Source organism: Macaca nemestrina, chromosome 5, assembly GCF_043159975.1.
Source record: "Macaca nemestrina isolate mMacNem1 chromosome 5, mMacNem.hap1, whole genome shotgun sequence".
Taxonomy (NCBI): Eukaryota; Metazoa; Chordata; class Mammalia; order Primates; family Cercopithecidae; genus Macaca; species Macaca nemestrina.
The window spans coordinates 18,613,704-18,628,347 of record NC_092129.1 but is presented as its reverse complement, the minus strand read 5'-3'; the positions used below and the strand labels follow the sequence as shown (position 1 = coordinate 18,628,347).

Sequence of the window (14,644 nt, the reverse complement as noted above, 5' to 3'; positions counted from 1 at the left end):
ATCCAGGGGCTCAAATGTTTTCTTTCTAGCTAGCTAACTAGCTAGCTCTCCCTCTGCCTATCATCTATATCTCTTTACTTCCCTCTATATTTTTCTCAGTTCCTCTTTGTACAAACAGGCTTCTCCTTAAGGTCAAGGAAGACAGCCAAAAGCAAATAGAGTAAGTTTCTCCAGTTTGCTCTGTCAGCAATGTCTGGGGAAAATATTCTGGCCCAATTTGGATTACAAGCACACGCCTGGAATGGGAGGATGGAGGCTATGTGCTTTACAACCCTACCAGGATCCTGGCCCAGGATGAGTGGCCAAACAGGATGTTAGGAGTTATAGTTCACCCAAAGAACCAGAAGATGAAAGAAAGAAAGAAAGAAAGGTAGTAAACCGACAAAAACTATAGTTACCACTGTCCCCTATGCTTCAATAATGTACACTTTTATAATTCTAATGGACATAGAGATAACTATGCATCAAAAGCTTTTTAAGCTAAATATTGGACCAATGCATGAAGACGTATTTTAATAGATTTAAAGAAAGCACTATTTGAAACAGCCAAAAGTTTTTTAATCTAACAGGGTTTAGTTAAATCTTAATTTATTTTTTTTTATTTTTTTTATTTTTATTTATTTATTTTTTTTCAAATGTTTATTTTATGTACAAAGAACTATCATGGTTTTTCACTGAGTAGATGGCCTTGGATAATGCTTTGAAGGAAGATCATTTAGTCCAACTTAATGAAACCGATATCCTTCGCGTACTGACGGAAACACTGGCGGCACATATTGAGGCCATATTTCCGGATCAGACCGTGCCGGTTTGAACACACGCGACAAGAGCGAGAACCCTGGCCGAATTTTCGCGGGTGGCTCCAGTACAGCTGCTGGTGACCCATCTTGCTCTCCGAAGTGCAACGAGGTAAAAGGCTAAATCTTAATTTATGCATGAAATGTTTTTGCATGTATTTATACAGAAATGTATTATTGAGAGGGGAAAGGCAAATTTAATACATTATGTATGTATGTATGTATGTATTTATTTATTTATTTATTTATTTTTTGATACGGAGTCTTGCTCTGTAGCCCGGGCTGGAGTGCAGTGGCCGGATCTCAGCTCACTGCAAGCTCCGCCTCCCGGGTTTACGCCATTCTCCTGCCTCAGCCTCCGGAGTAGCTGGGACTACAGGCGCCCGCCACCTCGCCCGGCTAGTTTTTTGTATTTTTAGTAGAGACGGGGTTTCACGGTGTTAGCCAGGATGGTCTCGATCTCCTGACCTCGTGATCCGCCCGTCTCGGCCTCCCAAAGTGCTGGGATTACAGGCTTGAGCCACCGTGCCCGGCCTACATTATGTATTTATAAGACAGCATATAAACAGTAAGTCCCAATTTTTGTTTTACAACATATATCCTCACCTGCTTACATAGACTTATGTGTATTTCTTTTTTGTTTGTTTTTTTTGAGACGAGTTTCACTCTTGTTACCCAGACTGGAGTGCAATGGTGCGATCTCGGCTCACTGCAACCTCCATCTCCCAGGTTCAAGTGATTGTCCTGCCTCAGTCTCCCAAGAAGCTGGGATTACAGGCAGGCGCCACCATGCCCGGCTAATTTTTGTATTTTTAGTACAGATGGGGTTTCACTATGTTGGTGAGGCTTGTCTCAAACTCCTGACCTCAGGTGATCTGCCCGCCTCAGCCTCTCAAAGTGCTGGGATTACAGGCGTGAGCCACTGCGCCGGACCAACTTATGTGTATTTCAAAAGTAAGGAAGTGTGTGCGACAAAATGATATTAAGGGCTGGGAAGAGAGATGCATGATAAAAATTTATTTCCTTTTTGTCTGTATTTTCTTATTTTCTATTAAATGACATATAAAACAAAACTCAAATTCCCTACAACTCAAAGTTTTATGCATTCAACCCTAGCTACAAATATAATCCGTTCCTGGCCAAGTGTGGTGGCTCACGCCTGTAATCCCAGCACTCTGGGAGGCCGAGGTGGGCAGATCACCTGAGGTCAGGAGTTCAGGACCAGCCTGGGCAACATGGTAAAACCCTGACTCTACTAAAAATACAAAAATTAGCTGGGCGTGGTGGTGAATGCCTGTAGTCCTAGCTACTCGGGAGGCTGAGGCAAGAGAATTGTTTGAACCCGGGAGGCAGACGTTGCAGTGAGCTGAGACCATGCCACTGCACTCCAACCTGGGTAACAGAGCAAGACTCCATCTGAAAAGTAATATAAAAAAAAATAATAAAAATAAACAAATACTAATCCATTCCAAACTATCATGGTGCCTAGTGGCAAAAGGCAGAAGTCAGGTCCCACTAACTTACCCAGTTAACATGAGCGAAATGATTCAATTTATAAGAAAATTTAAGCTAAAAATCTAAGTGGGCTACCCTGATGTGCAGAAAATGTTTGGATACCAAGCATTAGTCAATGAGTGGATCTCGGCTCATCTATATCAGAATTACTTTGAGAAGTTTGTTAAAATGCAGACTCCCCACATCTCAGTCCAGAACTTCCAATTCAGAAATATAGAAGGTAGGCCATGGAACTGGCATAATAAATCAATTCCCAGGGAGTTTTTATATACACTGAAGCATGAAAACTCCTGTTTCAGAAATGATAAGGTAGAAACAGTATAAAAGGGAAGTGATCGGTCTGCCAAGAGAGACTTCCCTACATCATTTATGTTACAATCATCATTAATAGCACAGTTGCCTTGTATAACATTTTGACTATGAACATTAATCAGAAAAGTATAAAGTTTCATTAAACATTTGAAAAATAGAGTAATTTTATTACATGTAGGGCTCAACATTTTTTTTCCCAGTAAAATACGCTCCAAATTTTTAGGGATTAAAATTCATAAAATTCACAAAATTCTTACTACAGAAACCATCCTAGGATCTCATCTATGTTGTTAACAAAAGTCTTGAAAATATGATTGTTCTTGGAAAAAAAAAAAAAGAAAAGGCATGTAAAGAGGGAGGGAAGAAAGAAAGAAAGAAAAACTCATCAGAACTTTGCTGGGCACCAAAAGAGAACTTAGGGAAAGCACCTTTAAAGTCATAAAATTCCATCAAGGGTAGTCTCTAAATGATTTAAAATATAATTTTAATAAACCAAATTTCAATTTACAAATTAACTTATGGGGAATCTACAATTTTAGGGAATACCTATTATCCTAAAATTTTAAGATAATAAAATGAAGAAATAAAATGATCCAATTAAACTTGCTTCAACCCTCTACCTAGGTAATGTGCATTTGCAAGTATATTGTAATGGAAAGCAGTGAGTAATAAAGGAAACAAATGGAAAATTTTTGTTTAGTAGAGTAAAATGTGTTAAGCTAAATTCTGGTAAATCTTTATTATAAAGACACTGAATAATTTTCTATTGGGAAGAGCAAAAGTCTTCATTGCTTGCTATAAGTACTTTTAAAGTACTTGGAAATATATTGTAAAGGAAAACAGCAAAATACACAAATTAAGTGACCTTTTCAGTTATTTCCTTCTTTAGTGTCTATAGTGTCACAAGAGTTGAAAGAAAATTTTTAAGATGGGAGAGCTTCAGTGTACCAGACTGCAGTTATGTAGCTCTCAGTTTATTCTTAAGTGACATAGTACTGATCCTTTTACTACGGTTGCATTAGAAAGGGTTCTCCAGAGAAACAGGATCACTATCAATCCGATGGAGTTTTCTAGTTAAACCTATCCAAAACTTATGTAAAATTTCCTAGGAATTTTCTGTTTCCCACCTATGATCAGAAAGAATCTAGGAGTCATCCTAATTTTGATATTTTATTCATTCAAATTAGGATGACTCCTAGATTCTGTGGGTTTACAATATAAAAAAATTCTCATTGCTTACAATGCTTTGGCATTACAGTTGACCCTTGAACAAAACAGTTTTGAACCATGTGGAATTGCATTTCAACCAAATGCAGCATTCCCTGGATGTAAAACCCATGTATATGGAGAGCCAGCTTTTTTTATACTGTGGTTCCGTATGATCAACAGTGGGACTTGAGTATGCATGGATTTTGACATATGCAGCAGGTTCGAGAACCAATCCTTCACGTTTACTGAGGGAGGGATGACTACATTTTGTCATGAACTGTAAAGCATTTAAGATTTTACCCTTCTTGCAAGCTAATAAATTAATCTGCTGGTTTCATGGATGCTGGCAGAAGTCACAAAAATTCTAGTTAGGAGACAAAGTACTTTATTGCTTATAGCACAGAAAGCAGCATGAGCATCAGCATATTTGTGAGTTCCTCTTGCCCCCAACTCCCACAGGGAATATATAATGGACCCAGATGCCCCCTGCACACTTAGTGGGTTGCACTGCAAAAGAGAAACCCAGATCCAAGGGTCCAAACTTCTTGAACTAGCAGCAAACAAGCCAATCTCCCTTACCCTGATATTGAGCAGTTACACAAGAGTCATTGTACAGTTACCCTGACCCACTTAATTGTCTATGTGTCTAGCTGCAAAAATGCTCAGTCTCAGGAGACAGGTAAAACTTGCAATCTGGCATACTTAGCAAGATTATGCAGGGACACTCAGGACCAAGACAGATCTTCCTCTTCTAACCACCCACCCTTACACGTTCTTGGTAGAACTCAAAATTTCATATGAATATGTGACTCCATTGACCACTGTGATTAACCTGATGTATAGAGGCTTAATTCCATTTGTCTCATATAGCACTTAATTAAGGGACTATCAACAATACCCAAGCAGCAGGACAAAGTATTGACCTTAATCATGACACCCAGAGTTCTGAATACCATAAACCAACAGGGTCTACCTTGGAAAGTCAGTGGCTTTCTCCTTAAGACTCTCATTTGACCCTTCTACTTGGTTTGTGGCATTAATCCAGGCATAGCTGGATGTTTTAGGGATGGTTCAGAATCTGACATCTGTTGCAATTCTATCATCTATAACAATTCTGGTCAGTGAGTTGAGTTGGAGCTGACTGCCTTCTAATGCCCAGGTGATATCATTAATCACTTCAGCTGAACTCAGTGACAAACTCACTCTGTCGCCAGGCTGGAGTGCGGTGCTGTGATCACGGCTCACTGCAACCTCCGCCTCCCAGGTTCAAGCAATCCCCCACCTCAGCCTCCTGAGTAGCTGGGACTACAGGTGTGCGCTACCACACCTGGCTAATTTTTTGTATTTTAGTAGAGACGGGGTTTCGCTATGTTGGCCAGGATGGTCTCAATTTCCTGACCTCATGATCCGTCCATCTTGGCCTCCCAAAGTGCTGGGATTACAGGCGTGAGCCACCGCGCCCAGCCTCAGGGACAAATTTCTTACCACTTTTCTAATTATCTGACTCCCATTGTTGGGACAACCAACCACAAAGTACACATAAATAAGTCTGCTTTCCCGCTGGAAAGTTCCTCCAAGTAACTAGGGTGGCCTTATTTCAGAGAGCTGCCCACAGTCATCTGAGGTCTATGCAGTCTATTCCAGGTTCCTTAAACAATCTGAAAATTTACCCTATTTGCAAGCTAATAAGCTAGCCAGCCACAGTTTCATCATGCTAGTATTAGACTCAAGACTCCTATGTTAAGGGATAATTTATTACTCATGGCAATAGCAATGACCAGAGCAACAGTATTAATTTTTGTGCTGCTATTCTGAACCCCAATTCCCATATGCCAACATGAAGATGCCACATAATACTTGTACTGGCAATGGACTGCAGTATAGTATAGTATAGTATAGTATAGTATAGTATAGTATAGTATAGTATAGTATAGTACAGTACAGTATAGTATAGTATTAGTATGGTCCAGTCCAGTCCAGTCTAGTACTTAGAGAACCTGATTCTTTTATAATGGGTAGTAATCATGCTTGTTCTTCTCTCCAGAGGGAGTCATTTTTACTATCTTGGAACGCTGTTCACTACACAAACATCACTGAAAAGATAGTTTCAGACAAAACCAGCACCTCTGTTCTCAAGATATTCAGAAACCCAGAAAATTGTCTCCCAAGGGAAGCCTGTAGTTGGGAGAAATTACGAGAAACCACTAACTTCTAATTCAGATTTTGCATGAGTTAGGATTATATTCAGCTACATATAACAAAATCTCAACTACAGTGGTTTACCTAAATGTGTTTTTCCATTTGTTTCATTTTTTTTTTTTTTCCTGCATGTCACCACAGTCCAGGAAGTACACAGTCCAGGTCTGGAACGGCTACATATGCGGTCAACAAGGACCCAGGTCCCTATCCTTCTGCTCCACTATTCTTGTCATGTGGCTTTCCACTCCATGGTCACAACATGCATACGCCACCTCCATCTGTACAGTTCTGGTGGTAGGTGGAGAATAATAATGACTAGATTTTAAGGAAGGTTAAAAACACTAGGATAGGAGGCCAGGTGCGGAGGCTCCTGTAATTCCAGCACTTTGGGAGGCTGAGGCGGGTGATCACCAGGTCAGGAGTTAGAGACTAGCCTGGTCAACATGGTGAAACCCCACCTCTACTAAAAATACAAAAATTAGCCTGGGGGGGTGGAGGGCGCCTGTAATCCTAGCAACTCCGAAGGCTAAGGCAGGAGAATCTCTTGAACCCGGGAGGAGGAGGTTGCAGTGAGCTGAGATCATGCCATTGGGCTCCACCCTGGGCAACAAGAGTGAAACTCTGTCTTAAAGAAAAAAAAAAAAAAAAAAAAAAACACTAAGATAGGAAAGAGGAAGAATTAAGAAAATTAAGATACACATGTAGGGTGATCAGGAGACACTAACAAGTTAATTTTCTCAGATGCAGTGTGAGTATAAAAATTAGAAAATTTGAGCAAGTGGGTGGATTAGATCAAAGTGATAGTTTCGAAGGTCATCTGCAAAGCATTAGTTAACAGTGTAACATGAATGTCTTGAAAGGTTTAATGTAACAGTAATTTAGTAGATAAGTTATAGTTCAAAAATATATTTTTAATGTAAATGGGTAATTTGAAATTTTGTTACACAAATGCACAGTTCAAAAGTACTATAATCTCTCATTGTTAGATGTTGCTATTCAGGTTTATGAATTACAGCTTGTAGTACTGTGTAAAGATAGGCACTATGCTTACAAGATCAGAATTCAGCTTGAGGCTGTTTGAGTTTACGGCAACACTCTAGTGTGCCACTGTACTTCTCTACCTTCTGTATCACCGTATGGAATTGCCACACAAAATTAGCACTAAGAAACCTAAATTTCCTTAGAGTAGAAATAAGCTTATATGAATAATTCTTTTACAGGAATTAAAAATTAAACTATCTGCTGCAGTTGTCAGCAGGGTTTAATTTTTAGCATAAGCTGAGGCTATCAGTTTCTTAACAGTCCTATTCTTAAATAATCATTTATGTTTAAGAGATCATTTTACCGAACAATTTCAACACACTAAATATCTTCAAGATTGAAAAAATAAGCACCTAGAGATGGAGCAGAAACTAAAGAAAAACAATTTAAGGAAAAAGACAGTCCTTAACTATGCATGCATCCTATGAATTATCCATGCTTTCAGTTGGTTTCCTTTTACTGCATGCTGTCTAAAACTCCATATTTAAAAGGGTTTGATACAGAAGAGTTAGAATGTGGTCAATGAAATTTGGAGCTTATCAATGGGTTTCAATAACTGATGCCACTTTTAGCTCTGCTAACATAGTAGAGATTATAGACAGAATTCTCTTGGCCGACTCCTATCATTGGATAAAACTCCTTCTCCCACACCAGTTTCTAAAGGTAATACAACTTGCTTCTATTGGTTTAAATTATTAAATAACAAATAAGTTTCTCAGCCAGTCAAAAGATATGTCCAGGCTCTTCTTACAAGTTCAATGTTAGGTGCTGTGGATACAGAGAGTAATTAGTAATCGTCACTGTTATTATAGTAATCCTAATAATCCCTTATTCATATAGTTCTTCATTTTTAAAAAGTATTCCATATTAATTTTCTTATTTGAGATTCTCAATACTACTCTCTAAGTAATACTGCCCCATTTTACAGATAAGGCAATTCAAAAAAAGTTTTAGTGACTTGCCCTAAGTCACAGACACTAGAGAAACTATTATATGCAAGATAAACCTGGTTCCTTCACTTATGATACTCTATTCATAGTGGGACATTCAGACAAGTTGTGGGCAACTGCAACACGGTGAAGTGTTGAGCTACAGCATACAAGGTACATGGAATGGAGAACAGTCTTGGCTGGAGACGGGTCAGGGAAGTCTTCCCAAAGGAAACAAAGTGTCATTTCAGACTTCATTGTGTTTGCCCTGGGTAAGAACATTCACTTCTACTAAATTCACTTATTCTGTTCTCAGAATCTTCCAAGTTGATTTTGTACTTGATAGAGCACAACTTAGAAGGTCAATTAACTTTACCTCTAGGCCAGTGCTTCACTCACCGTAATTTCTCTAGCAACTTCATCAGTCATCTGGGGTCTTGTTAAAAATACAGAGGAGGGGGCAGAGGGAGGGCAGGGGCCACCCTGGACTTTTTCTAAATCTCTTGGGGGTGAGGTTGGGAAAAATTGCTGCTTTAAGCATGAACACTTTCGGGATTTTGAAGTAAAACAGCAAAATAAAAAGGGTATTTTTGGTAGTGGCTCTAAAATTCCAGCATCAATACAGCTTTTTTTTTTTTTTTTAAGAGGGGTGTATTGTGGGGGAGGGGGAATCTTAAATTATATAATCGGGATGGGTGCTATGAAACAGGCTGTTAGCCTCTAGCCCTCACCTGCAAGGTGGCTGGCTTAAGGTAGGTGCTTGATAAATGTGTATTTATTGAACACAGGAACACATATATTCATAACTTCCAAGAGTTTCGAAAGTCTTTCTGCTCCAATCTTCCAGTGTCTAGGCAGCAGCATCGCTGCAGAGTGGAACAGCAAAGGTGCGTGGAGTTTGCAGAATGAGTTCAAACCTCCAGACATATCAGTTAGCAGTAAGAACAAGTTCCTTAATCTGTCTCCATCTATAATGAAGGAGTACAATTACCACTTACTTCCTAGAGTTGTTGGGAGCCTTAAGTGAGATTACTATAAATAGATTATCAATGAAATATAAATTTAAGTGCTTAGAACTGTATCTTATAAATGAGCTCCACAAATGCTTATTAAAACCCAAGCGGTACCCTCTCCCCTTAACATCAGTGATAGGTCCCTTTATACCTCCTACCCATTACGGGCCAAAACAATAATAATAATAATAATAATAATAATAATAATAAATGAACAAACGACAAACGAGAAAACTAGGCTACCAGGCACTGGGGCGATGGGCCGCAGCCCGGCGCGGTCGTGGGCCCGGAAGGGGCGCGGGAGTGGGCTCTCCCCGCCGGGCTCCCGGCACGTGGTCGGCTCGGGCGGGAGCTTCGCGGCAGTGGGGGAGGGGAGCAGCGTGGGACGCCGACAAGGGGTCCAGACCGCCAAGGCTACGAGGCGCCGACTGCGCAGGCTCGGGGAGAGGCGCAACCACTGCGCGCAGACCTGAGGGGGGCGAACGTTCACCCGGCTGCACGCTCCCTGGATCTACTTGCGCAGCGAAAGCTTGTCTTCTTCCTCATTTTAAGACTGTGTATGGCGCCGCCTTGCGCAGGTTGTTCACCCTCAGAGGGCCTCTAATCTCGAGCCCGAAGCGACCTCCTTCTCCAGCCGTGCCCCTTCCTCCCCCGCGGAGGCCGCAGTGGGCGCGCCTACCTCCCTGCGGCCTCCGGAGGTGGTTTGGTGGCCCCCTCCCCTCTCCCGTGTCGCTAGTTGGTGCCGCTGCCACCCCCGGTTCCGAGCTTTCGGCACCTCAGCCTTCCCGGCGCCCCCTCCTCTCCTCCCACCGACCTGCCCTTCCCCGCGGGACTACCGCCCCCACGTTTCCCTTAGCCCTTTTCTCTCCCGGCCGAGCCGCGGCGGCAGCAGCAGCAGCAGCAGCAGGAGGAGGAGCCCGGAGGCGGCGGTGGCCGGGGAGTCCATGGCGTACAGTCAAGGAGGCGGCAAAAAAAAAGTCTGCTACTACTACGACGGTGAGCTGCGGGGCCGGTGTCCGGGTGGGCGCGCGGGCCGGGTGCTGGGTTCCGCGGCCGCCGTCGCGAGTGGGCGCCGGAGCTGAGGGGTGGGAAGGAGGAGGGACCGACATTTGGCCGCATCTTAACCCGTTCCCGGCCCGGCGCGGTTAGAACGAGACCGTCTTCCTCGCGCAGCACCCGCGGCTCCTGCGGGCGGGAATCGGGGGGCCGCCCGGCTTGTCTCCTGCCTCTCTCCCTTAGTCCGTGCCGTCCGCAGCCTCGAAGGTGGCCGCTGCTGGGGACGGCGCCGGCCTACCCCGCCTTGGTGGTGGCGGGGAAGGGGGCGGCCCATTCTCTCCTCTCTCCTGCCCACCATTCGTGGCAGCGCAGGTTTGGGGTGCCCGGCGTAGGCTTTCTATCCCCTCGACCCGTCCCCCGCGAGGCAAAATTTCTACCCCGGCCTTGACTCTACACAAAGCCCCGCGGCCGCGAGAGCTCCGCCCCTCCCGTCCCCTTCCCCCCTCCTCGCCAGCTCGCCTCCCCTCCCCTGCGTTGGGTCTGGCCGGAGCGTCTTCTCCTTCCTCGGCTTCCAGTCTTTCCCCGGACCCCTCCTCCCGGGTGGGCGCTGGAGAGTAGTTACTGAGGGTGGGGGCTCAAGTCCGGCTTGTGGCTTTATCACACCCATGTTTTGCGTGGGCTCCAACCCTCTCCTTTGTTCGCCGGATTCTTTGAGCGCCTCTTTCTCAGGATTCAAATGGAAGGGCTCCACTTCCTCAATAATAGTTCGGATTTTCCAGTTTCAGGCAGAAAGCCTTCGCAGGAAGTAAGAGGTGGTAGGGAGATGTGGAACTGCTACCGCTTGTGTTGTAGATCACACTCGATGGGTCCTGGCTCGCCTCTGAGAGTGGTGGTTACCACCCACTTCTTTGTTGCTCTTTGTTCGATCGGGAAATCGACCCTGCTTTGGGGATTTAGAGAGCACTGGTATCTTGCAAAGGCTGTTCCTAGGTGGTGGGCATCCTGGTGTGGGAAAACTTTGAGAAGTGGGAGAAGTGCAGAAGTACTAAATATTCTAATAAGGTAAATTTGAGCTCACCGTGTAGTGAATTACAAAAGTCAGATAATTTTAAGCATTCTATAATTTGGAGTATGAGCAGTAATATTAAATCTTCGAATCCTGTTTCGTGGCTGAATGGAGTAGTAACCTGTTTTACAGATTTCACAAAGGCTTGGTAAATAGTTTCTAGTAGGTTACTCTTGAGAAAAAGGATTCCAAAATTTAACAGAGAACCTATCCTAGGCTCCTTGACCTGAAAGTCCTGATTTGTATGAAGCAATACAAATTTTGGAAGCTGTTTCCTACATTTGGTGTATTGTAAATCACAGAATCTTAGAGAGGTAAGAACCTAGAGCACCAGCTTAGAATAAATCTGCCTTTAACTTGTAAATGGCCGTACTCTCTTTTTAGTTAAAAAGGATTAATCTTTTAATGACTCTTATATATAAAATAACCACCTGTGTCATTTGGAGAAAATCTGAAATCTTACAGAATAAATCTGAATTGTCTGATCTGCGATAGCTAGGACAGAATAATAACAGCCCTACTTTTAAAAAATGATTTTTCAGAGGACCAGATATGTGTTATATAAATTGATTTGAAATTATGCCATCGTGGAGGGGTGGAGATGGAAATACATTTTAATTTCAACATGATTTACATTGCATATTTTGGGTTGTTCTTGCCCTGCATTCCTTGATCAAATTGGAAAGGAAGTAACCCTGTGTATAAGTTAATTTGTAGAATTACCTTGTTTATGAAGTTTAGAGATTTATCCTTGTCAAGGGTTGGAGTAAAGAGGAAAGGTTTTGGGTAGGGAAAGTGGTACTGAGGTTCTTCTGGAAGCTGTCAGTTGCTGTTGGTAGTGATGGGCTTTGATGAAGGAAGCTGCTTGTAATTTCTTGTCACCACAGTGGAACCCTAGAACCAGGAGGGTACACTTGAGTAGCAGTTTCTGAACAGCTCTCTTGTCGTGGGTCCATTTGTGATAATCTTTGTTGTGTGAATGGGAGCAGGCACTAGTCCCCGGGGAAGGATGCAAGGTTGATAAGTAGAGTGGAAATATTTGTCTTGTGATTGTGACTTAATATAATACTTTATTGTAGCCCATTCACCTGCTTTACCTGATGGCCAGCAACCAAGTGAATAGCTGATAGTTTGGAAATCTCTGGTGGGTTATTTTGTCTTTTGTCTGTGACTCACTTTTTTTTTTAAAGTGGAGTTCTTAGTTGCTTATATTTCACATAATCTGAATTTTTGTGGGAGGGAGTTAAAATATTTTGCAGAGATTATTAAATTTTATAGGTATTATGCTAATTATTAATATGTGATAGCGTGCTGACCTCATCCAAAAACTTACATTTTTATTACTAGAGAACACTGTTTTGTCAGCTTAGAAAAGCGGCAATACTAATTCTTTTTTTATTGTGAGAAAAGAATGCAAGGAAAGGAGCTTCTGTACCTATGTGACTTTAAGGTATATAACATGAATTGGATTGGGAATGGGTTATATCTGTAGTAATAGGGTCTGAATTATCTGCTAGCCTAGGTTAGATGGTTTTAACTTCTTGGTAAAGGAAGTAGAAGGAAGAAAGTGAGTGAAAAAGAAAAGGAGGGAAGTAGCAAATTCTATAACCATAGGAATCCTACCTTTAGTCTTCCTGGGGCTGTTAGGCACACTGAGCCTCTTGGCCACACAGAATGTCTGCCACTGAGGCTGTTTGCATCTTAATGAAAGAACTTTTAAAGATATACATATTGTTCTCTGCACACATTATGTAATCTTCCGGTAACCGTTTAGGTCACTGAAATGTTGGTCCCAAGGGAACCTTCAGACATTGATGGATTAGGTATCCTTAAATCTTTGAAAAGTAAGAGAAGTTATTACTTCTCTGACTGTAGCTATTGACCCATGCCTCCAAATTCCCAAAAACATACTTCTAAATCATGTTCATTCTTTATACACTAGATCATCATCAACAATCTGTAAAATGATACAGCTAATTAGATAGTCACTAAGATCCTTTCTGGGCCTTAAAACGATGTGATTTTTCTCTACTTAAATATAATTAGCAGCCAAGCTGTGTTAGGCTCTAGTTATAGTACTCACATTTTTAATACTTTATCTAGACATGTTTAACTATACTTTGTTTTGAATTAATCTTGAGGCCAAATATATTTAGTGCCTGTTTTTATGGTGTATGCAGTATAATAGGGTTTATATACCTAATTATGTAACTATACACAAATTGCCCTGTGCTTTAGTTTTTACTACTCTGAGAGGGATGCATAATCAGATTTGGAGACAAGTGGTCCAGAAAAAAACACTCAAAGACTGTATACAGATAAAACTATATAAACATAAAAGTTGTCAAGATTAGGCCAGGTGTGGTGGCTCAAGCCTATAATCTCAGCACTTTGGGAGGCTGAGGCAGGCGAATCACCCGAGGTCAGGAGTTCGAGAAGAGCCTGGCCAACATGGCGAAACCCCGTCTCTACTAAAAATACAAAAACTAGCTGGGTGTGGTAGCAGGCACCAGTAATCCCAGCTACTCGGGAGGCTGAGGCAGGAGAATGGCTTGAACCCAGGAAGTACAGGTTACAGTGAGCCGAGATAGTGCCATTGCACTCCGGCCTGGGCAACAAGAGCGAAACTCGGTCTCAAAAAAAAAAAAAAAAATTACCAAGATGATACCTCCCAATGTACTCCTTCTTTAGCAAATTATAGAAATTCTACTTGGCAGTCAACGGTTGTCAGATTTTCTTAGACTTGTATTTAGGAGTGGTACCAAAGTCTTTTGCTGAATAACCTTTAATACAACTGCATAGATTCTTAGCTGTAGTATAAATCTTTATTATCCGTGAAATAGGTAATCATTTCTTTGGAGGCAAATAAGTGCTAAATTAATTACAGCAGCAGTTCATAAATACCAATAATACTAATTGCACAATAAAATGTGACTAAATAAGACTGAAATTTTCCTGTACTTGTCTTTCCCCCAGAAATCTTTTGCCTCTCTTTTCTTTCAAATTTTACCTTATCAGAGATGCTTTCTCCTATTACCTAAGTCCCTGTTACTGCCTTATTTTTCTTCCTTTCGGTTGTACCATATAACTTTTGTCTCTCTCCTCACTATAACATAAGCTTCATTAGGACAGTCTGTCTGTTTTGCTTGTGTCTGTATCTTTGCCAACTACATTTAAAAACGTAGCTTTTTTTTTTTTTTGAATTAGTGATGAATAAATGATTAATTCCTTATACCTTTTTTTTTTTTTGAGATGGAATTTTGCTCTTGTTGCCCAGGCTGGAGTGCAGTGGCGTGATCCCGGCTCACTGCAACCTCCACCCCACTCCCAGGTTCAAGCAAATCTCCTGCCTCAGCCTCCCCAGTAGCTGAGATTATTACAGGCACATGCCACCACGCCTGGCTAATTTTTGTATTTTTTAGTAAATACGGGGTTGTACCACGTTGGCCAGGCTGGTCTCGGACTCCTGACCTAGGTTGATCCACCCGCCTCAGCCTCCCGAAGTGTTGGGATTACAGGCGTGAGCCACTGCGCCCAGCCAATTCCTCATTAGAACACTTTCATAAA

At 42.0% G+C, this 14,644-nt stretch overlaps 2 protein-coding genes and 1 long non-coding RNA gene across 3 annotated transcripts in view; 2 read left to right on the top strand and 1 right to left on the bottom strand.

The window, feature by feature from the left end:
* Positions 1–624: 624 nt before the first annotated feature.
* Positions 625–935, bottom strand: LOC112423303 (small ribosomal subunit protein uS14). Its single transcript, XM_024787041.2, has one exon. It carries the CDS (start codon positions 884–886, stop codon positions 716–718), a length of 171 nt encoding a protein of 56 aa, XP_024642809.1. The 5' UTR covers positions 887–935; the 3' UTR covers positions 625–715.
* Positions 936–9,750: 8,815 nt separating this feature from the next.
* LOC105499715 (histone deacetylase 2) overlaps positions 9,751–14,644 on the top strand; it is a 31,149-nt gene continuing 26,255 nt past the window's right edge. Inside the window, exon 1 of the mRNA XM_011772495.3 lies at positions 9,751–10,011. Coding sequence (XP_011770797.1) covers positions 9,960–10,011 — 52 coding nt within the window. The 5' untranslated portion in view covers positions 9,751–9,959. The remainder of the gene's footprint in view (positions 10,012–14,644) is intronic.
* Positions 10,030–13,737, top strand: LOC139363284 (uncharacterized). Its single transcript, XR_011623309.1, has 2 exons — positions 10,030–10,278; positions 11,294–13,737. It is a non-coding gene; the product is annotated as an uncharacterized lncRNA (long non-coding RNA).